Source organism: Tachysurus vachellii, chromosome 5 (assembly GCF_030014155.1).
Source record: "Tachysurus vachellii isolate PV-2020 chromosome 5, HZAU_Pvac_v1, whole genome shotgun sequence".
In the NCBI taxonomy this organism is placed as follows: domain Eukaryota; kingdom Metazoa; phylum Chordata; class Actinopteri; order Siluriformes; family Bagridae; genus Tachysurus; species Tachysurus vachellii.
The window spans coordinates 28,870,371-28,895,370 of record NC_083464.1 but is presented as its reverse complement, the minus strand read 5'-3'; the positions used below and the strand labels follow the sequence as shown (position 1 = coordinate 28,895,370).

At 44.2% G+C, this 25,000-nt stretch overlaps 1 protein-coding gene across 1 annotated transcript in view; it reads right to left on the bottom strand.

Annotated features, from left to right (window-relative positions):
* The window catches only part of cdkal1 (CDK5 regulatory subunit associated protein 1-like 1), a 198,514-nt gene that overhangs the window by 75,581 nt on the left and 97,933 nt on the right, over nucleotides 1-25,000 (bottom strand). Inside the window, exons 9-10 of the mRNA XM_060871015.1 lie at nucleotides 11,502-11,668; nucleotides 5,217-5,362 (exon numbers count right to left, since the gene is read on the bottom strand). Of these exons, the coding sequence (XP_060726998.1) occupies nucleotides 5,217-5,362; nucleotides 11,502-11,668 (313 nt within the window). The remainder of the gene's footprint in view (nucleotides 1-5,216; nucleotides 5,363-11,501; nucleotides 11,669-25,000) is intronic.

Below are 25,000 nucleotides of genomic sequence, written 5' to 3'. Positions count from 1 at the left end.
ATGGGAAGTGAGCACTAAGTGAGCGGGAAAATGAGCAGGAAGTGAGCAGGAAAGGAGCAATGAGTAAATGGGAAGTGAGCACTAAGTGAGTGGGAAAATGAGCAGAAAGTGAGGGGGGAGTGAATGGGAAGCGAGTATTGAGTAAATTAGAAATGAGCAATAACTGAGCGGAGAGCGAGCAGGAAGTGAGCAGGGAGTGAGCAGTAGTTGAATGGGAAGTAAACAATAAGTGAGCAGGGAGTGAGCAGTAATTGAAAGGGAAGTAAGCAATAAGTGAGCAGGGAGTGAGCGAGGCGTGAGCACAGTGTGAGTGTGGATTGAGCAGCGTGTGAGCAGGTTGTGAGCTGAGTGTACGCTCCCTGCTTTGTTCCTCAGGCAAATGTCATCAACCCTCACTTTCAGACTCACAATAGAGGATCAGCACCAAAGGCCACGTCCTGATTGTTTAACCCACAAAGAAAAACACAGCTGTCCGTCTTAATTGTGCAACAGAATGACTGAGGCACTGTGGGTACAAGCACAGAGACTGTGAGTATGCAAATACTCAGGGCAGGTGGGCAAATTCACCTGAGGTAGGTGCTGTTTCAGATCATTCAACACCACACGCACATGCACACGTGTACACACACACACACACACACACACACACTGGAATAAACATCACGTGTTTAAGGGAGTTCAGGAGAACTCTGTCCAACAAAAACACATTTGTGCTCGGTGTTTGCGAGGTCCTGAGTGATAGCAGTGCCCTCAATTTCTCTTCCTCCCTCTCTTTCTCTCTCTTTCTCTCTCTCTGTAACAGCCTTGGCGCCGACTAGGGCGAGTGCAGCGGAGCTCAAAACAAAAAAAATCCTGACAAGAATCCAAGACGGTCAAGGTTCTCCAAAAGGTCTTGGCCCAGATTTGAGGCCCCGTGCACTCAGCCAGCTCTTGAATTCCTGAGACGTTCATGAGGTATCAGCAACACTGCTGCCAGAGAGAGGCGAGGAAGCGAGGAAGCGAGTCAGGGCCACTGGTTTATGTAAGGAGCTGCTTACCTCCAGTGACTGGCTCAAGGCAGGAGTGCAGGAATGAGAGGGAGGAGGGGATTGTTAAGATTCCTGGCAGCTGTTGCAGTGCAGAATGATGAGCGAGACACCAGGGACAGACGTTTAGAGACGGGACACAGAGCAGTAAACTGTGGGTGTGACTGAAGACGGTGCAGGACGTGTTTATCAGTGTGTACGCCATTCACAACAGCAAAACACTCCACACACTCCACCCAAACAACTTCTCACACACACACACACACACACACCCTCTCTCTCAAACACACACCCACTCCACTGCTCTCACACACTCCACTCAAACAACTTCTCTCACACACACACACACCCTCTCACACACACACACAACCTCACACAGACCCTCTCTCTCTCTCACACACACTCACCCTCTCTCTCAAACACACACCCACTCCACTGCTCTCACACACTCCACTCAAACACAACTTCTCACACACACACACACACACACACCCTCTCACACACACACACACACACAACCTCACACACACCCTCTCTCACACACACACTCACCCTCTCTCTCAAACACACACACCCACTCCACTGCTCTCACACACTCCACTCAAACAACTTCTCTCACACACACACACCCTCTCACACACACACACACAACCTCACACACACCCTCTCTCTCTCACACACACACACTCACCCTCTCTCTCAAACACACACCCACTCCACTGCTCTCACACACTCCACTCAAACACAACTTCTCTCACACACACACACACCCTCACTCACACACACACACACTCACCCTCTCTCTCAAACACACACACCCACTCCACTGCTCTCACACACTCCACTCAAACACAACTTCTCTCTCTCACACACACACCCCCCTTCTCACACATATACACCAAACACAACCTCTCTCACACACGCCACCTCATACACACCTCCCATACACCCAAAACCTCACACACACACACCACCTCACACACACACACACCACCTCACACCACCTCACACACACACACCACCTCACACACACGCCACCTCACACACACGCCACCTCACACACACGCCACCTCACACACACACCACCTCACACACACCACCTCGCACACACCACCTCGCACACAACACCTCGCACACAACACCTCGCACACAACACCTCGCACACACCACCTCGCACACACACACACCACCTCTCACATACACACATTCCTTTCACACACACAGGAGTTTTGAGTCATCTACAAGTTGTCAGCAGTCAGAGGTCAGAGTCAGTGCAGAGTCAGAGGTCAGCACCGGTGTCTTAAAGAGCAGCGCAGTCACAGTAATCACACTGCAGTAATAAGACTAATGAAAAAGCAGACAGACTAATCCCCCCGTCGGATTACAGTTATTTTCAGCTCAACACAGAGGGCTCTGAACTCCTGATCATCCTCAACACACTGAACGAGTCTCTCTACACAGAACAGACCAAAAAAAAAAAAACAAAAAAAAAGCTTTTCATTACAATAAGGCGAGTTACAAGCCTGTTTTACCCTGAAAGGTTCTGACGGCACGTTTAAACATCCTAAGCATCAATAATTTTCATTTAAGATGTAGAAGAATTTTGCAGTAATTGGCAAAACAAGACGAGCGTGAAATGATGGCGAGGATCCTCTCTCTCTCTCTCTCTCTCTCTCTCTCTAATCTTCTTAATCCTGACCTCAAGCTAACAGGGGAAATTGGAGTCGAGAGAAAGAAGGCCATCGATTGGGAAAATATTTGTTCAGGGATTTTGTGAACACTCGCGCCGGCTCTCACACAGAGACACTCGCGCCCTGTAATTAAGCGAAAGGGAAAAGGGAAGGACAAGCGGCGGCCGCCGAGGTGATTAACGTGCTCCGTCATTTGTGGTCAGAAATAAGGCTCAGCTGTTACAGATATATATTGTACCTGATCATTAAGTGCAGAGCTTCATGGGATTAAAAAAAGCAACGCAATGACTCACTAACAAACAAATAAACAAACAAACGAGTAAATAAACAGAACAATAGAAGAGTTTAAGGTTTATTTTCGCAAACCTTTGCTGTTGTATGCTTTATTAAAAAAAAACAACAATCAATCAACAATGGCCACGCTCAACACTCATTATTATTAGATACCACACACACACGTGCACACACACACACACACACACACACACACACACACACACACGTGCACACACTCCAGCAACAGCATCTAATTTGGATATTAAGAGCAACATAAATGAACTTCATCCATGTAATTCATTAATACGATCAGCTGGTCTGAGACTTGATCTGATTGGCCGCAGTGTCTGTGTTGTCATGATTCGCTGTGATTGGACACCATGTGTGGAATGGCTCGCTGTGATTGGACACCATGTGTGGAATGGCTCGCTGTGATTGGACCCCATGTATGGAATGGCTCGCTGTGATTGGACCCCATGTATGGAATGGCTCGCTGTGATTGGACACCATGTGTTTAATGGACATCATGAATTTGATGGTCTGAGATATTCCTGCTGCATGTTTGCAGACTAGGACGAAGGGACAGACAGACAGAGAGAGAATGAGACAGACGAGAGACAGAGAGAGAGTGAGACGGAGAGAGTTGGACAGATGAGAGACAGAGTAAGACAGAGAGAAAGAAAGATAAGAGACAGGGAACGGGGGAGACAGAGGTGAAAGAGAGAGAGTGAGACAGATGAGAAGCAACAGAGAGATGAGAGATAGACAGATGAAAGAGAGAGGGGGAGACAGATGAGAGGCAAACAGAGAGTGAGACAGATGAGAGACAGAGAGAGAGGCAAACAGAGAGTGAGACAGATGAGAGACAGACAGATGAGAGGCAAACAGAGAGTGAGACAGATGAGAGACAGACAGATGAGAGACAGAGAGAGAGGCAAACAGAGAGTGAGACAGATGAGAGACAGACAGATGAGAGACAGAGAGAGTGAGACAGATGAGAGGCAAACAGAGAGTGAGACAGATGAGAAGCACAACCCTAATCCACAAGTGTGAAAAACGAAAGTTCTGATTTCAACATTTTAACCAAAAATGCTACTGGGAAAAAGAGAAGACAATCACACACACACACACACACACACACATACACACACACACACCGCGAGGGTTACACACTTTGTTAGAAAACCTCCAGTTCCTGTGTCTAATAAATAGCAAGGCTATTTTCAGTTTGTGCTGACCACAATAAACACACACACACACACACACTTCAATAGCTGCACAAAATGCTCTTAATTACAGTCTTTTAAAGACAACCAGTCAGGAGAGAGAGAGAGAGAGAGAGAGAGAGAGAGAGAGAGAGAGAGAGTGTGTGTGTGTGTGTGTGTGTGTGTGTGTGTGTGTGTGTGTGTGCTTGCGTGAGTGAATTTGCTTCTTTGTCCTGCCAAAAATAAATAAATAAATAAGTAAATAAATAAATAAAAACCTCTTCTTTCTTCTGAAATTATTTATATATTTTATTCCTTCCTTCATCTGTTCGAAATATTTATTTTATCAAACCTTTTCCATTTTAGCACAAGTTTTAGATTGACTTTTACATAATAAATAAATAATAAGGATTAAATGGATTTTATGAAACAAATAATAATGAAGCGGTTAATAAAGTAAAAATAGGGATATAAACTGTTTGTATTGCAATAATATATAATTTAAGAGCGCAGATACATCATTAAACCCACCCAAGGACCGCCCACATTAACAGGAAGAGGAATGTGATTGACACGGCTGAAGGTTGTGGTCACAACAGTGTACACGAGCCTCATAATAACAGCGGGGTGCACTTACTTCTGCACACGACCGCGTTGTGATCCTTCCTCAAACAGCAGCACCAGCGATGCTCGTAACGCACTAAGTCCTCATTATTACACTCATCAGAGCTGCCATTTACAAAATGTCAACACTTTATCCTCCATCTCGCACTTCCTCTTGTCCAGGAAGTGGAAAGATTACTCATAACAGCTCAGTGATAATGAAAACCAGTCTCTCTCTCTCTCTCTCACACACACACACGTAAATATGTTAGAGAGAGAGAAACAGATAGAAGGTAAGACAGAGATACAGACAGAGAGACAAAGAGAGATAGAGTGTGTGAGACAGACGGGCGAGTAAGTAACAAGTTCGCCTGGTGAAGCCACGCTAACTCCACGCTAGCACGGCGCTCGCGTACCTGTCCTTCAGGAAGTCGACGACGTGTGTGAAGTCGTCACAGCAGTACTCTCTCTTCATGTCCATCAACACGCTGTCTGACGCTGACTGGACCGGGACGTGCAGGAAGGCATACACTCGTGGGTGGCACAGAATCTTAGCCATTTCCTGTTAGAAGGGAAAGATGAAGAGAGAGAGAGAGAGAGAGAGAGAGAGAGAGAGAGAGAGAGAGAGAGACTCTTTAGAGAGGCTTAACTAAAAACATTATAGAATTCCTATAACTTTATACACACTTTAGATGACACACACGCACACACACACACGACAGATGATTAAGAGCACACAGCTGACTGAGTTTTGGCAAATCTGGGAAAGAAACTGACAGACAGAGAGAGAGAGACAGACAGCTGTGGTGATTCATTCTCTCTCTCTCTCTCTCTCTCTCTCTCTCTCACACACACTCCACCTCTCAATGAGAAGACGACAGCAGGACACATTGTGTTTTTGTGCGTTCCGTCTCCTCCATCACGATCCATTGTGACGCTCTCCGCCCGGCCGCCACAGGACTCCAAAAATTAAAGGGATTGATTAGTGTTATGAATTGTGTCTGATTAGCGGCACAGACAAATCAGACCGGTGCCGGAGAAGCGGAGGTGGCACGCAGCAGAGGATTCTGGGAAAAGGGAGCTCATACTGCATGGCAATGGAGCGAGGTGAGAGACGGGAGGAAGTTAGGAAGGAGTGGGTGTTGTTGAGAGAGAGAGAGAGAGAGAGAGAGAGACAGAGAGAGAGAAAGACAGAGCTGGGGGATATTTATGTTTTATGGAAAAAGTCGCCAGTGTCAGCGCTGAACACACTGATCTGTGTATTAGTGTAAAACACACTAACGCTACATGTGGAGGAAAATCTACTCCTCAATCCTCTCCCATGTTCTTCTGACTGAGAACAATCACGTCTCAGTAAGGCAGCTCGTTATCTCTGAACACGAGCCGGGGTTTCATTTCCGGTCCTTAATCACTTCCTAACATCTGATCTGAAGTATGTGTAATGAGGGGCAACAACACTGATGTGTTCATTTAACAAAAGAAGCTTAATTACTCGTCTTTTATCTGATCTCTCGCTCCTCTTTTCTTCTGATGCGCATTTTATTTACTCAGGCCACTGCGCATTAACATAACTGTCTCTAAACCGTGATTCACTCGTCAAACAAAGCACGCTGAGATGCAAACAGAAACTAGGTGCCGAGACAGAGAGGTGGAGAACCTTCAGGATCAGGATCAGGATCAGGTTCAGGTTCAGGATCAGGATCAGGTTCAGGTTCAGGTTCAGGGTTCAAGTTCAAATTCAAGTTCAGGTTCAGGATCAGATTCAACACTTCCACTATCAGCACTCCATTCCATTACCCGAGATCCCACCTGACACTCGGGGTGTCTTCACCTCGTCAGGTAGGGCACAAGGCAGCGAGGAAGTGAGCGAGGGAAGTGCAAAAAGTCGCACCTATCAGGACGTAAACATCTTTAATCATGTGATCAGTCTCGAGAGGAAGCTGAGAGAGAGATGAAGAGAAGGAGCTGTGACAGGTGTGGAGTTAGAGTGGAGCCCAATTACACACACACACACGCACACACACACACACACACACACACACACACTCACGCGCACACACACGATTGGGTTTGAGTTCCAGTGTAATTAATCCTCAGTATAAAAAAATAAATAAATTAACAAATAAATCAAATAAATGGTTAAAAAATAAAATAACATTAAGCGATTAAATAAATAAATTAAAAAATACATACTCAGTGAGTAAAATACAAAAAAAAAAAAGAAAAGTTAAAAAAAAGTTAGATTTGTTTATAAAAAAGGTAAATAATAAATAAGTAAAGAAATAAACTCAAGATAAAGAAGGCTAAGTGTTACATGTTATTATTGTGTTTAATTAAATAGGGAACAAATAAATACATAAACAAATAAAAGGATGTAATACATGTTATTAATCACAACATTAATAAAACGTAATAATAATATTTCGAGTAATTGTATAAATAAAATAAATTAAAAATAATAAAGTATATAATAAAGTATTGCAATAATGAATGAATGCAAACGAAAGTTAAGTAGAAACAGAAGAAAAGAAAGAAAGAAAGAAAGAAAGAAAGAAAGAAAGAAAGAAAGAAAGAAAGAAAAAGAAAAAAGAAAGAAAGAAAGTGTGTATTGTATAAATAAATGTTGCAGGTAAATGGGAATATTTGGTCATTTGCTAGTGCGTGTTTCATTCAGCTAAGCTATAAGAGCTGTCCATCATTTCAGCTGGTGGTTCTTGAATTGTAACTCAGACGTCTGATCATTTACTTTGACATTTGTGTGACTTTGTAAGTAATTGTTGTCAACCCAAGAACCCTCACACACACACACACACCTCCCCTCCCCCTCTCTGAACAGATGTAATTCAGAAACAGATCAGACGTCTAACACAGCGGACCCCGAGTCCCAGGAGATCCGTTAAAATGGAAATGGCCCGATCTCGGGATGAAATCCAAATTGCATCGTCTGCCTCAGCGTCCCCGAGGCTAACGGTGCTAATCGACTAAACCGTGAGGAGTCTGTGAAAAAGCGTCGGCGGACGAGAGACGAAGGATCACACGGTCAGAAACTAATTAGGACAAATGTTCTGCTTCAGACTCTTCCTCGTGGAGGACTAACGGACGGAGCGAGGAAACATAAATATCGGAAAATAAAAAGAACAGCAGAAGAGCAGAACCTATAATGTCAGAATTTAAATTTTAGATCTGTTTACAAAAATCACATATTTCACAATAAACACAGAAAAAAATATATATTAGGGATCTGAGATCAGACACACTGCCTCGAGTCACACGTTAGAGACTCACTTCTTTATCTAGGCTTCTAGTTTATAGGGTCTGACTCACGTCTCGTTTCAGACAATTCTGACTCTGAGGTTATGACTCGTATGATCTTCCATCTGCCTTTAAAGTTTGCGACTTGTATTATAGGTTATGGGACTCTTTAAAATATGACTCAACCTACAAAAATTAGACTCAGCCTTTAAAGTTTATGACTCAAACCTTGAGACTGACTTTAATGTTTCACTCGAAAGGTTTATGATTAATAACCTGAAGGAATAATATATGGCTCATAACTTGACCTTAATTGTTTGCCTTTCACTTTTACTCAGCCTTTAATATGACTCATGACTTGACTCTAGTTTAAATGTTTATGAATCGCACCGTGACACTTTAATATCAGACTCGAGATTTGACTCAGGCTTCAAGGTTTGTGACTCACAACTTTATACTGACCCTTTAGTATTTGACTCACAATTGGACTCTGACTCCGACTTCAAACTCTGACTCCTACTGAGATCAGATTTTAAAATTCACGCCTCACATCATATGACATCAATATGTTCATCTGACTTAAAGATTTGAGCTGCGTCTTGACTCTGACTTCAAGTTGACTTTCTTTTCTTAGTTTCTGGTGTCAGTGTTTATGACTCAAAACTTGACTCTGACTCAAAAACCCTGTGGAACATTTCATTAGCGCTGACCTGTGGTTCCGTCCCAATCAGCCTAGCTGTGACTTCACTAGAGGGCACTTTGAGAGTAATGGTTACTAAGGGTACTAGAATCAAGAGCGAATGAACGTGGTGCAGGTTCTACGCAGAACCTACAACAGGAGGTTCCCATTTCAGACAAGGTTCTGGTACAGATGGAAACATCAATCAATAAGTTGTCAAGGAACCCTTTTTCAGTTACAAGGCACTACAAACTCAAAGGAGAGTTGGTTACTGTGGGCAACACACAAACATCAGAAGGTTCCAGCAAGAAGACAACGGAAACGTCTTTTAAAGAGCAAAGAACCCGCAACTGTCCTATTGTCCTTTGAGAAAATTATTTCTGTCCTTTGTTTGTTCCCTCACCCTTACAAAGAACAAGTGGTAAAACCTTTAGGGTTCTTCTAAAAGGTTCTAAGGAGAGCAATAGAACTGAGCAGTTCATTCATTCATTTTCTACCGCTTATCCAAACTACCTCGGCTCACGGGGAGCCTCAGGCGTCATCGGGCATCAAGGCAGGATACACCCTGGACGGAGTGCCAACCCATCGCAGGGCACACACACACTCTCATTCACTACCGCACTCACACACTACAATTTTCCAGAGACGCCAATCAACCTACTATGCATGTCTTTGGACTGGGGGAGGAAACCGGAGTACCCGGAGGAAACCCCCGAGGCACGGGGAGAACATGCAAACTCCACACACACAAGGTGGAGGCGGGAATCGAACCCCCAACCCTGGAGGTGTGAGGCGAACGTGCTAACCACTAAGCCACCGTGCCCCCCAGAACTGAGCAGTTCCCTTTCAAAAACATAACATCGCTTTGAAAGACAGAATAATTCACCGACCAAACAATAGACCGTACGGGTCACATTAAAAGGTACTAGCACATCGATAGAACCAGCGGGATCAGAAATATCTCACAGGTTCCATTTGTTTTTTGTGAAAACGCAAGTTTAGAACCCTTAACTTTCCATCTGAAGGTTCTATGTAGAAGCCTTTAACACAGAAGCCTAAAGTGATCTTTAGCTCGTCCCTTCAGTGGGAAACTTGAATAAAATACCTTCATTTCAGTGAGGTTCCACAAACAAGTCAGACCCCTTTGAGGAACTATTTTTATTTATCCAGTTCCTCACCCTTGATGAGTTCCTTGGATGTCTGTTGGGGGAAACATTTCGATTTAGAACCCAAAAATATGGCTCCATATCAGAATGGGTTCCAAGGGGAGCAGTACTTGGAAGCTAAGAATAAAGTAGAACCTTTGTTGTTAAACTCCTGTCATGTTCGATTCATAAAAGAATTCCACTTGGAACCTTCTGAACCGTAACCAAATTGCTAAAGAATTCTATAAAGAACCTTTTAAGGTTCCCACAGGGAAGGCACAGAACGCCAGGCACTCGATTTTTCTTCTTCTCACGTCCCAAATGTTTTCTGCGTCACGTATCAACGTCTCCTGCTGCAATCTTCCACTCGGCTGATGATTAATGTATGGAACCGCCAGCAGAACGCTTATAAGTGTTAATAAAGTAGAAAAGCATTAAAGCGGAACTGCCGAGCACGTCAAAACAGCAAACGCGGACGGAACGCTAAATTAGCGCCGGCACACCAACACACCAACAACCCCGGTTCTAATTAGCATTTAATTGTTGATTCCCATCAGTTAAGGAATCAGAGAAGAAACGCGTTCATGGGTTTTTAATTCAGACGTGTAACCGAGCAGAAACAGAACCTACACATATGGGGTCTAAATTATAACCTCAATTAACCTTCTGCAAATGACACGCCTTTGTGCTGGAGCCTTTCATGGGAGAACAGACGCCTCTGAGACGCTTCAGCATGAGGAACCAGATGGGCTTCAGCTCCAGGTTCAGCACGAGTTTGCTGATGTTACAATCAGAACGTTTAAGGACAAATATTTTCACTCTACACGCAGAAAGAACTTCTGTTACGTTACTGTATGTTACGTTACAAATCCTTCCAAATCCTTCTTCATATCGTCGCTGTCGGGCGGAAACCTTGTATGTCCAAATTTGGTCAATTTCATATTTTTTCACATATCGATGCTATTGGTCAGTCCCCACGTGGGTCTGTTATTTTTACAAGTTATTAACCAATCTAAAGTCTTGAAAATAGCTTGGGTGCAAATCTCATAACTCCATTGGACACTTCAACTGTCCACCTCTTCCTCACTCCGTGGGAGAGCTTCGCGGCATATTTCTCCTCAAGAAGAGTTGCAACGAATCAACACGTCTTCTGAGGTAAATGTCTTCAAAACACTGGGCTCAAAGAAAAAAAAATCTTGACCCCCGCTAGTTCTGGTGCTCGTCTGAGGACAGGAATTTAGCGCAAGACAATCCACTGCAACGCGGACTAAACCCTGTGCACTGCAGATAAGGTACGGCGTTTTTTTAATTTCCTGAAAAATAACAGTTTTGGAGACACGAGGATTCCGTCTGACAGCGACGATATGTTTCTGGTCACTTGAAATGAGGTAAATTTAAGAGAAAAAATTAAAATCCTTCAGTTGGCTCTGTGTATTTCTCTTGGAACTAAGAAGGAAATGAAGGAACATGTTGAGAAAACCAAACAGAAAGGAAATCATGCTAGGGTAACGTCTGGTTCAAGCTCGCGGCTAAAACCGACCACGGTTCTGTGTCCTCCACCAGACAGGATGCAAACCAAACAGTAAAGCACTATTACAGATAAAGTTCTAGAAGCTCAGACCCACCTCCAGGTGCTCGAGGATGTAGGGTGGGTTGGTCATGCCCAGGCGGAGCATACAACCCTCAGGGATCTCCTTCACCAGCTCCCACAGCAGTGTGGGCAGATCCGTGCCGATGTCCCGCCCGTAAGCTCCTGTGTCCTCGCTCGTCAGCCAGATCTCACACACTCCCTCTGGAACCCACAAACACACAATAAATAAACACACATTTCCTTATTGTTACATTCACCTATCATACTCTCTCAACCCAGAATGACCATGGGACAGGCAGCGGTACCTGCTCTTGGGGATTAAAAGAACAGGAAGTCTTCTCAGCTTCCTTAATTTGGGAGACGGACGGAATCAACACCGATGCTTTAAATTCTAGAACCCTTAAGAGTTTAAAGGTTCTAAATAAAGCATTGGCTCAAAGGGATCATCTTTCAAAATTCTTGAAACCCTTTTCTTCCCAGAGAGTACACAATTGGCAACAATACTGAAAGCAGACATGATCATCCCTTCGAGGTTCTGTGTAGAACCCTGCAACATATCATTTACATATCCTAGGTGGAACTTGTAGGGGTCTAACGTGCTGCAGAACCTTTAAAATGTAGGTGTTTATCAGCCATCGCAGCAGAGAATTACACCAGTAGAACGTGCAAGTGCCGTCTTGATCCGTCAAACGTGACCAAAATAACACAGAACATCGTGTGCTTTCGTTAAGAGCACCGTGAGAAACAAGCGGCTCAGAAATATAGGCTGATGAATCATATAGGCTGATGAATCATATAGGCTGATGAATCATATAGGCTGATGAATATCATATAGGCTGATGAATCATATAGGCTGATGAATCATATAGGCTGATGAATCATATAGGCTGATGAATATCATATAGGCTGATGAATCATATAGGCTGATGAATATCATATAGGCTGATGAATCATATAGGCTGATGAATCATATAGGCTGATGAATCATATAGGCTTTTGTAAACTGAAGCTAGAAACTCGGATCGGACATCAGCATTCACCTGGAAAACTCTCAAGTCATTTTCCAGCTTGGTTAACAGACATAGGATCATTACACACACACACTCACACACACACACACACCATTTTCATCTTCTCACTTATATCTCAGGAGTCCCCGGGTTCTCCTCATTTTGATTCCTTTCTAGAACACCACCCAGATCAGGTTCTCTGGACATGTCCCAGGAAGAAAATTCGATCTACACCGGGTTCTGCCAGAGAACCGGAAAAAAAACCTGGGCTCCCGGGAGAACTCTGCGGATATTGTGTAAAACAAGCCCTCAAACACTGTATCTGTTTCCATTAAAGGTGAAACGATCAGTGTTATTCTACCTCAATAACTAACACACACACGGGTGGATGATCATTTTTCCAGATGAAAAGTGGGATTGTGTGGAAACTGTGTGCGTGTTTTTGTGTGTGTGTGTGTGTGCGCACGCGTGTGTGTGTGTGTGTAGGAAACAGCTGCTTCTTCTCTAGCCTCCCTTTCCTGGAGAAAATAATACAAAAACATTCATTTACAAGTACAACATACTGAAAGTCAGAGGGAAAGTGATTAACTCATGTGCGTTAAACCTACACACACACACGCACACACATTAACACACACACGGTCATCAACGCTACTAACGGTTCATACACCGCAAGTTCCTGTTTAGACAGAAGCAGGGATACAGGAGTATGTGTATGTGTGTATTTATAGGAGGACACAGTGGTCTTTCATGTCACAATCACAGAACACACACACACGGTGATCCAGTGTAAAAAATCCTGTTTGTGTGTGTGTGTGTGTGTGTGTGTGTGTGTGTGTGTGTGTGTGTGTGTGTGAAAGCGTTCAGTAAGCGATCTGTCCTTCATGTGAATATTTAGTGTGATAATGAAAAGGCAGAATGTTTTTATCTTCACCACCCCGTCTAACAGATTAGTGCTGCTCAACTTCTAATAAATCCACACACACACACACACACACACACACACACACTCTGAATATAAATCAGAGTAAAGAACTGAGCTCTCTTTCTATATGTATGTGTGTGTGTGTGTGTGTGTGTGTGAGCATTTTATAATACACTAATATTTAAAAAACTTGTAAATAAGGTGTGAAATTTGACACACTGATCAGGGGAGAGTCTGAGGGACATTCTAATCAAATCCAAATATCAAATCCAGCCAACCTTCTAATGCCTGTAGAATCCATGAACTGTCCAGATGAGGTAGAGGAGATGTAGAGATAGACGAGGGAGAAGAACGAGACGGGTTTGTGTGTAAATCCGAGCACTCCCAGGTGTTCTGTGTGGATTAACCGGAGTGTGATGTAACGCTGTGGCGCTCAGGTGATGCTACAGTGCTACAGCTACAGCTCAGATCCTTGTGGTTGGATTCAGGTCGCAGTAATCGCAGCATTCCGGAACTGACGGGAATCTTTCTGGTTCCATCTCGGGGATCAGACAGATACGAGATAAAGCCATGTAATCCTCTCTCTGGCTCTCGATCGGTGTGAAATCTGCTCTGTAGATAAACAGATGATGAGCGTGCGGAGACACGAGCTGCTTGTTGGAGCACTCCGCTTGTTCCGAGTCCCGGAGGTGTGTTTGCTGTGAGATCGAGACAGACATGATCGATGCGATGTTTCTCCGGCTCTCGCTACAAGCTTCCTACACCACAGCAGTCAGGAGCTTACATGTACTGCTCCTCTGAGACAGTAGAACTCCCTCAAGGTCAAGGTCTCAGCAAAGTATAAAGTAAACACACACAATACAGGGTTGCTGTAAACTAGTCGCTGTAAACAGGGGATGTGATTTTCTTGCGTTTCGAGGTCACTGTAGTGCTCATGCGTTTCTCATTCCTCATCATCTCCCGATAATGCCACGTCAACAGAATGAACCGCAGACACACTGTCTACACACACGTCAGATTTCAGTTGCTTATCAGCCAGTGACTATTTTTAATCTACATTTGGAAAGCGGGTGCTATCGAATGTGAATAAAACTCCAACTCTACACTTAATGTTCTTGGTACAGTAAGTTGACTTTCTCTGGAAGTTTTGTGCTGGTGACTGGCGATGTAGACAAACAGCAAAAGCATGGTGCATGTTGAACTGGGCAGTGAGCTCCGCAGACAAAGCTCAGCTATGGTGCGTATACTTTAATCTGGCCTCCCAGTCCAACACTACTGAGGTAGAAGTTCCTTTTGAGGTTGTAATAAAACATCATGAATGCACTACATGCATCACGAAGCAAAAATAACCCGAACCTAAGCGTTTTTCCAGAACGAGTACCGGCAACTCTCCGTCTCAACGCTCGATAGAAACTCGACCACATCAAACGTGCAGCTTTTTCTTTTTGTGCTGTAGATAATCGCGAACGCCGAGCACAGGAGCTTAAAGGCATTTCCTGCTATTGACTAAAGTTTAAAGTGGACGCAGATTCTGAAAAATGACCTTTAACAAATGGAGCTTAATGAAAGGCGAAAGGCGCCGGGATCCCACCTACACCATTACGGTTATTACTACAACTACATGTTGCTCTGAACGTCAGCGTGTTACAGGGAGAGCCGACTGTGTGAAAGAAACTCAGACGGCTGACTTTTCACTGAACGCTGTGCAAATTTACCTCCGGAGACAAACAGCAGACTTTCACCTAACATCACGTAAATTACTAGGGTGCCAAGACTATTGAACAGATGTGAGAAAATAAGAAAAACAAAGAATTTAGATCATCAAAACTGATCACACCTCGAACACAGGATTGAAATAAAAGAAACCAACAAGAAAAGAGAACAGAGGAATAAACACAGGACAGGTTCGCACATTCATACAACAAACCAATGACATTTCAGGGGCGGAGACAAGGACAACAGACAAGAATGTCAATCATTCTGGACTCAAGTGTGAAGAAAACTCTACTGATGTAACGTTGAGTGACACTGAATGGGTCTAAAATGGGTAAAGGTTGCCAAGTCTGTACATATAATGCAATGACATAACTGGAATAAAAGGTCACTGGATTTTATGGAAGTCTTCTATCATGTAGAGATTATTGAATATTTACACACACACACACACACACACTCCTCATCATGGCTGCTTCTGAAGCTTCAGCATGTCCTCCACCTGTTGGTATCAGATGTAGATAACTGATATTAGACGTCAGATCCAGGACGAGTTTCCCGCTCAGACGCTACGCTCTGTATTCTTTCGTTGTCCTGTCGCAGTACTTCAGTGGAGAATGAGAAAGAACAGCAGATCTTTGTGGAACCGTGTTAAGTCCAGTGTCTCCTTCGCTTGTCCAATCAGCCTCCACAAAAAGGCTCGTTTCTGATTCTGTTCATCTGCAGAGGAGAGAAGTGAAAGGCCTAATGGGATTCTGCGGCACTTTTTCAGCTCCACACAGAGGAACGTAATTGAAAGGCTTGTCTGCAGTCTGCATCTCCTGAAGCGCTGGTGAATACGGCAGCCGTGCTCCACAGCATGTGAGTCCAAAACTTCTTCCTTCATTTATTTATCTTTTTAAATGTGAAATTAGCAGCACCGCTTTCATTACAGTACTCACACACTGTCCGAGAGCAGGAGGGAAGAAAAAAAAAAGCCATGAAGCAGCAGCTGCCGAGAGCGAGCCTGGACAATAGAGTCTATTAGTCGGGTTTATTGGAGATACCTTCACCCACTCGAATGGAGGACAAGAGCGCAAAGAAAGACAGGGTAAGACGGAAGAAAGCCGAAGTCGGATCAGATCCTAGACGACGGGGGAAGATCTAAAGGGATGAAGTTCACGAAACTTCATTAAATAAAGTGAATTGAGGAAGTGTGAGGAACCATGAGCAACCCAGCTAGCATAACAAGATAAACATAACAAACTAGCCTCAGCTTCAGCCCAGTGTTTATCCACTTAATTCAGCAGATGCCAGTAACCCCACAGCTTTCATTACATCACTGTCCAATCTGTGCTCCTCCACCCCTCTGCCCTACCACCCCTTTGCCCCAGAGATCATTAACACTGTCCCTTTAGACACCCTTAGAAATGAAACACTAAAAGCCTGTAAAAACAAGTTACTCCAGCTCGTGAAGGGACATTTTATTTGTACACCTCAGGCTCCAAACAGATAATTCAGGCGTTTATTTTCAGCATCGCGTTTCCTGAGACGGGTCTTACGAGAACAACCACAGAAAGGATGCAGGATTCTGTTTCGGTGCGTTTTTTTTTTTTTTAAATCGATTGATCATCTTCTGTAACAGCTGACAGAAAATGAGCACCAGCACCAGACGTCTGGGACACAGAGGAAAAGTGCAGGAAGTAAAGCAGCACGAGTGTGGAACAGTACAGTAGATACAGTGGTGTCGCGGTGGAGAGGAGAAACACAGCGAAGTCTTCAGGAGATGATTCATTTCTAGGAGGTTTATCCCGGGGTTGTAACTACGGAAATAATCGCCGGCGTAGTTCCAGCACTAACGGGGATTGTTTGTGGTCCCTTCTGTCCGACGCTGAAGCGAGGTTCCCCTGAGAGAACTGCAGGTTCCTGTCAGGCCGAAATCCTCGCGGTTTCGAACTCGCTGTTTGAGAAATGGGACGCTCTGATAAATTATTGATGGCCTTTGAGGAGCGCCGTCACTCTTTCTGGGCTTGCAGCTCCGAACGTGAAAGCTGGAGCGGAAAACAACATTCGAGTGAGCGCTCAAGTCTCCCTGATGCTCTACGGTACAAAATACAATAAATAAATAAATAAATAAATAAATAAATAAACAAGGCACTAAAGTGAAGCGCTGAAGTAAATGTTGATGTGCCAGGACCTCCTGCTGATTCCATCGACGTCTACCTGCGAGTGCTGCCTCCTGCTCATCTCCTGCTCGCCGCGTGATGACGGCGGTGTTAAACGCCTCTAAAATTAAAGCTGGAGGGACGACTTCCACAGTGCACCAGCAGGACCAACACAGTAATTACAAGTACAAACGCGGCAATGTGATTTAGCCAATTATTGAAGAGAAAAAAAAAGTGTCACGAGCTACATCCAAATAAAAAGTACGTTTTTTTTTCACCACATATAAAACGTAAACATTTTTCTCCCTCATCCTTAATGCTCTCCATCTTTCTCTCTCTCTCTCATTCATGTAGATTTGTTTCTTTTTGCTTGTAGACATCCAAAACATTAACACTCCTACCTTTGGTTGTGTCCCTTTTTCTCTGCCATTTTTTTTTTTTACACAGATTTCTCTTTGCTTTCTGTCTCGCTAATCACGTTCATTTGTTTTTCTTCTTCGCTTTCTTTTCTTTTCTTCACTTTCTTGGACATTTTGGGGTTTTTTTTCTGCTTAATGTGCTTATATCTTTTTGCTTGAATTATTTTTTCTTTGAAAACATTTTTAGAAATCTCCCTCCAATATTTTTTATTCTTTTTTTTTCAATATTCATATTCCATATTTTATTTATTTACTTCTTTTTACAATATTTGAATTAAAAACTTTTCTCTCTCTCTCATCCTTTCCTTTTCTTCCTTTGCTCTGCAGTTATAGTGTTAGTGTTGTGTAGTTTGTCTTCAGCCTTGCAGCGCTAAAGAACAAACTTCAGACCTAAAACACGACTAATCCATGACTGTGTGTGTGTGTGTGTGTGTGTGTGTGTTTGTGTGTGTGTGTGTGTGTGTAAATGAGCTCCAGATTGATTAAGCCCTGATGTCAGTCTCTCTCTCTCTCTCTGAGCCAAGAGAAACATGCTGGAGTGAAGTTTACAGACAGAGCAGAGTAATGGGACTCAAACATGTCTGATCCTGTCTCACTCTCTGTCTTGTGCACAATCAGAAAGAGAGAGAAAGAGAGAGAGAGAGAGAGAGACATGTTGGATGTCTCACATCTCGTGTCCCTAGTGACGGTGACTGTTTGAGTGTTGGCTCTTGAATTGACTGAAATTTTTTTTTTACCTTAGTACTCTCTCTCTCTCTCTCCCTCTCTCTCCCTCTCTCTCCCTCTCCCTCTCACCTTGTCAACATCTCGTTATCTGTGGAGCTCATTTGTATGTGCACACATGTAAAAACACACACACTCACTATCTCTGTCACTTCAGAGTGTCTACCACCATCACGTCTGTACTGTGACCCATCTTTGCCTGTGTTCACTCCCTCCTGCCTTCCCTGCTAACCTCAGGAGGAAAAGAAGCGAAGAGAGATTAAACCATGTGAGTGGAGACACCTCGGTCCTGCTCTCGCTTCAGTAACACACTTCACTACACACTAATCACTGTGATCAGGAGACACCAGCACCAACACCCAGCATTAAGAAACTCGTTCAGCACCAAATACTCAAGGAAGAGTCTCAGACTAAGAGAGCGACTTTTAAGAAGCTCCTCCCATCTGTGAAGCACGGTGGCGGCAGCATAGTGTGTGTGAAAAGGCACTGGTACACTTCAGGAAACAGAACACACACAAATACTGACAGAGACAAACACACAAACACTGACAGACACACACAAACACTGACAGAGACAAACACACAAACACTGACAGAGACACACACACACAAACACTGACAGAGACAAACACACAAACACTGACAGAGACAAACACACAAACACTGACAGAGACACACACAAACACTGATAGAGACAAACACACAAACACTGACAGAGACAAACACACAAACACTGACAGAGACAAACACACAAACACTGACAGAGACACACACACAAACACTGACAGAGACACACACACAAACACTGACAGAGACACACACACAAACACTGACAGAGACACACACAAACACTGATAGAGACAAATACACAAACACTGACAGAGACAAACACACAAACACTGACAGAGACACACACACAAACACTGACAGACACACACAAACACTGATAGAGACAAACACACAAACACTGATAGAGACAAACACACAAACACTGATCGAGACAAACACACAAACACTGACAGAGACACACACAAACACTGATAGAGACAAACACACAAACACTGATAGAGACAAACACACAAACACTGATCGAGACAAACACACAAACACTGACAGAGACAAACACTGACAGAGACACACACACACAAACACTGACAGAGACAAACACACAAACACTGACAGAGACAAACACACAAACACTGACAGAGACAAACACACAAACACTGACAGAGACAAACACACAAACACTGACAGAGACACACACAAACACTGATAGAGACAAACACACAAACACTGACAGAGACACACACAAACACTGATAGAGACAAACACACAAACACTGACAGAGACAAACACACAAACACTGACAGAGACAAACACACAAACACTGACAGAGACAAACACACAAACACTGACAGAGACAAACACAAACACTGACAGAGACAAACACACAAACACTGACAGAGACAAACACACAAACACTGACAGAGACAAACACACAAACACTGACAGAGACACACACAAACACTGACAGAGACAAACACACAGAGACACGCACACACAGAGACACGCACACACTGAGAGACACGCACACACTGAGAGACACGCACACACTGGAAGACACAGACACACACACACAGACACACACACACTGACAGAGACACACACTGACAGATACACATACAAACACTGACAGACACACGCACACACACAGACAGAGACACGCACACACTGAGACACACGCACACACAGAGACACGCACACACAGAGAGACACGCACACACAGAGACACGCACACACAGAGACACGCACACACAGAGACACGCACACACAGAGACACGCACACACAGAGACACGCACACACAGAGACACGCACACACAGAGACACGCACACACAGAGACACGCACACACTGAGACACGCACACACAGAGACACGCACACACTGAGAGACACGCACACACTGAGAGACACGCACACACTGAGAGACACGCACACACTGGAAGACACAGACACACACACACAGACACACACACAGACACACACACACTGACAGACACACACAGACAGAGACACGCACACACTGAGACACACGCACACACAGAGACACGCACACACTGAGAGACACGCACACACAGAGACACGCACACACAGAGACACGCACACACAGAGACACGCACACACAGAGACACGCACACACAGAGACACGCACACACTGAGACACGCACATACACTAACAGACACACACACTGAAAGACACACAAACACTGACAGAGACACACACACTGACAGAGACACACACACTGACAGAGAGACACACACACACTGACAGAGACACACACACACTGACTGAGACACAGAAGCACTGACTGAGACACACAAGCATTGAAACACACAACCGTGACTGAGACACAAACTGAACAAGGACACACACAACTTTGACTGCGATGCACAACCCAGAATGAAACACAATAACATGAACATGTGTATGTATATGCACACTTGTCCACCTCCACACATTGTCACACATGCTGCATGTGAGATGGGCGGAGCTACAGCACATGCTGACATCATTCTTGACCAATAGGCATTCACCACTCACACGTGCACAAAATGGCCACGCAACTGATGAAAATAAAGGTATGTAGAGAGCAAGACATCCGCAGAAACACACACACACACACACACACACAGTTATTATAAAGAGCTTCTGCTTACAGTAAATAGATATACAGTATTCAAATTAAACGAAGCATTAACCCTGATTGGAAATAATGTCTTCTAACAAGTGTACCAGGGTGTCATAGGACAAAAAAATAACAACAGTCTGAAAACACAAAGGTGCTAATAGGCATCTCACAGAATAAAGCTATAAGTGGACATGAAGAGGTCACAGAGCAAAGACTGACATAGGGCACAAGATTTATAAAAGGCATAAGTGTGTTATATGAGAAGTGCCAGGAAAAAAGCTGTGTAGCAAATAGCAGGTACTAAACCTAAGTAAAATCCTTTATAGGGTAAAGGACAGGGTGTGGAGGGTATAGTGCAAGACAGCAGGGAATATGGTGGTAGAATATAGGGGAATGGGCTTACAGTGTGTAGGACCTAGGGTAAAGGTGTTGGGGGTTGGTTATAGGGTCAGGGTACAGGTTGTAGGTTATAGCGTCAGGGTACAGGTTGTAGGTTATAGGGTCAGGGTACAGAGTGTAGGTTATAGGGTCAGGGTATAGAGTGTAGGTTATAGGGTCAGGGTACAGAGTGTAGGTTATAGGGTCAGGGTACAGAGTAGGTTATAGCGTCAGGGTACAGAGTGTAGGTTATAGGGTCAGGGTACAGAATAGGTTATAGCGTCAGGGTACAGAGTGTAGGTTATAGGGTCAGGGTACAGAGTGTAGGTTATAGGGTCAGGGTACAGAGTGTAGGTTATAGGGTCAGGGTATAGAGTGTAGGTTATAGGGTCAGGGTACAGAGTGTAGGTTATAGGGTCAGGGTACAGAGTAGGTTATAGCGTCAGGGTACAGAGTGTAGGTTATAGGGTCAGGGTACAGAATAGGTTATAGCGTCAGGGTACAGAGTGTAGGTTATAGGGTCAGGGTACAGAGTGTAGGTTATAGGGTCAGGGTACAGAGTGTAGGTTATAGGGTCAGGGTACAGAGTGTAGGTTATAGGGTCAGGGTACAGAGTAGGTTATAGTGTCAGGGTACAGAGTGTAGGTTATAGGGTCAGGGTACAGAGTGTAGGTTATAGGGTCAGGGTACAGAGTAGGTTATAGGGTCAGGGTACAGGATGTAGGTTATAGGGTCAGGGTACAGAGTGTAGGTTATAGCGTCAGGGTACAGAGTGTAGGTTATAGGGTAAGGGTACAGAGTGTAGGATATAGGGTCAGGGTACAGGGTGTAGGTTATAGGGTGAGGGTACAGAGTGTAGGTTATTGGGTGAGGGTACAGAGTGTAGGTTATAGGGTCAGGGTACAGAGTGTAGGTTATAGGGTCAGGGTACAGAGTAGGTTATAGGGTTAGGGTACAGGGTGTAGGTTATAGGGTCAGGGTACAGAGTGTAGGTTATAAGGTGAGGGTACAGAGTGTAGGTTATAGGGTCAGGGTACAGAGTGTAGGTTATAGGGTCAGGGTACAGAGTGTAGGTTATAAGGTGAGGGTACAGAGTGTAGGTTATAGGGTCAGGGTACAGAGTGTAGGTTATAGGGTCAGGGTACAGAGTGTAGGTTATAAGGTGAGGGTACAGAGTGTAGGTTATAGGGTCAGGGTACAGAGTGTAGGTTATAGGGTGTCTAATCTTATCCACAAAGGGCCGGTGTGGGTAGGGCAGGTTTTTATACAAAGCAAGCAGAAGCCACACCTAATTCCACCGGTTTAATCAGTTGCTCTTGGCTTTTATTAGACTCTGGTGTGGCTTCTGCTTGGTTGGAATGAAAACCTGCACCATACCGGCTCTTTCCGGATAAGATTGGACACCGCTGGTTTAGGTTATAGAGTGAGGATGCAGAGTCGGGTGAGTCGGGTGTAGATTATAGGGTGAGAGTATAGGTTATAGGGTCAGGGTATAGGGTGTAGTTTATAAGGTATAGGGTGTAGGTATAGGGCACAGGGTATAAGGTGTAGATAAGTGAGTGTAGACTGCAGTGCACTAAGTGTAAGGTATATGGAGTAGAGCAATGGGTGTAGTATAGGGTGGAGAGTGTAGACAGTAGTGTATAGGGATTAGGGTATAGTTTGGGTGTAGAGTACAGGGAACAGGAAGTAGGATATAGAGTCTAGGATGTAAAGAGTATAATGCACAGGGAGATGGGTAAAAGGAGTAGGGTACAGAGAGTAGGGTAGCAGGAGCAGGGCATATAGAGTGTAGCTGTGTGATTAATGACTAACACACAGAGCTTGTAAGTGGAGGGAGAGACAGAGAGAGAGAGAGAGAGAGAGAGAGAGAGAGAGAGAGAGAGAGAGAGAGAGAGAGAGAGAAAGAGAGAGTGAGAGAGACAGAGAGAGAGAGAGACAGAGAGTGAAAGAGAGAAAGAGAGAGTGAGAGAGACAGAGAGAGAGAGAGACAGAGAGTGAAAGAGAGAAAGAGAGATAGAGAGAGAGAGAGAGAGAGAGAGAGACAGAGAGAGTGAGAGAGAGATAGAGAGAGAGAGAGAGAAAGAGAGAGCGAGAGATAGAGAGAGTGAGAGAGAGAGACAGAGTGAGAGAGAGAGAGACAGAGTGAGAGAGAGACAGAGAGAGTGAGAGATAGAGAGAGACAGGGTGAGAGAGAGAGAGAGAGAGAGAGAGAGAGAGAGAGAGAGAGAGAGAGAGAGAGCATGTACAGTAGTGAATGTAAAGCAGCGCTGCCCCCTGTTGGAGCTTAAGAGTACACTCAACAAACCCCTCCCCCACCACACACAAAAACACACACCACACACACACCCTTCCCCCACTACACACACGTTCCTTTTGCAGGATAACACACCCAATCTCTTTCTTAAGTGTTTTTTCTACTGTGGGTATAGAATTGCACAATTTGACACAAACACACACACACACACACACACACACACACACACACACACACAGCTCAACTTGCACATAACTAAAGCACATTTGTGTAACTGGACACTCACAGGGTCATGTGACCTTTGACCTGACTGACACCACAGAAGCACAGAAACCCCGAACCCCAAGTGTGAGAAACAGGAGGTCTGATTACACACACCCGCACACACACACCCGCACACACACACCCGCACACACACACAAAGAAACATTCAAGGAGCTACAAGAAACATAACTTATGAAAAAAAGAGAGAAAAAGAAAAATAAGTTTAATTAGTCGCGCTTATTTAAGTATAATTACACCCCCCCACACACACACACACTATCAATTCTAATACAAAAAAAGAAATACACAATGAAAGTGAAGGAAGGAGAGATGGAGAAAGATGGATAACTTGGATCGAGGGAGTGAGGAGTTGAAAGAGAAGGAGATGGAAGAAAATTATCCAATAATAATAGAGAGATAGAGAGAGAGAAGGATGGAGGGATGAGAAGCTAGAGAGCGATAAAAATCTAGATGAGATGGAGAAAGATGGAGGAAAGAATGAGGAGATGAGGAGGTAAGTCACTTGGGTAACAGCGCAGGGCTGGGGTAACAGAGTGATGCGTTTCCATGGTAACATCAGCATGGATTTAAATTCAGTTAACGAGAGAGAAGACGTGGTGCTGCGTTGACATTTTTACGTCTCACACCGAGACTCGAGTGCACGTGAGAACATGAAGTGAGAGGTGAGATACTCCACAACGACCTGTGTGTGTGTGTGAGTGTGTGTGTGTGTATGCAACAGTGAATGAGTCATGTGACACAGACAGCTGCTGTTTACAGTTCAGACATTACAACTTCAACAAAGACACACATTTAACACAAAAACACAGTCCACAGTGTAGCATTTTTTTACACACACACACACACAAACACGCACGCACGCACGTCATTCCTCTTTTCACTTCTCCTTGTGAAGAAGCAATCCAACACAGAGGCACTGCCACACCAGTGTGTGTGAAAGAGAAAGCATGTGTGTAAGTGAGAAAGAAAGTGTGTGTGTGTGTGTGTGTGT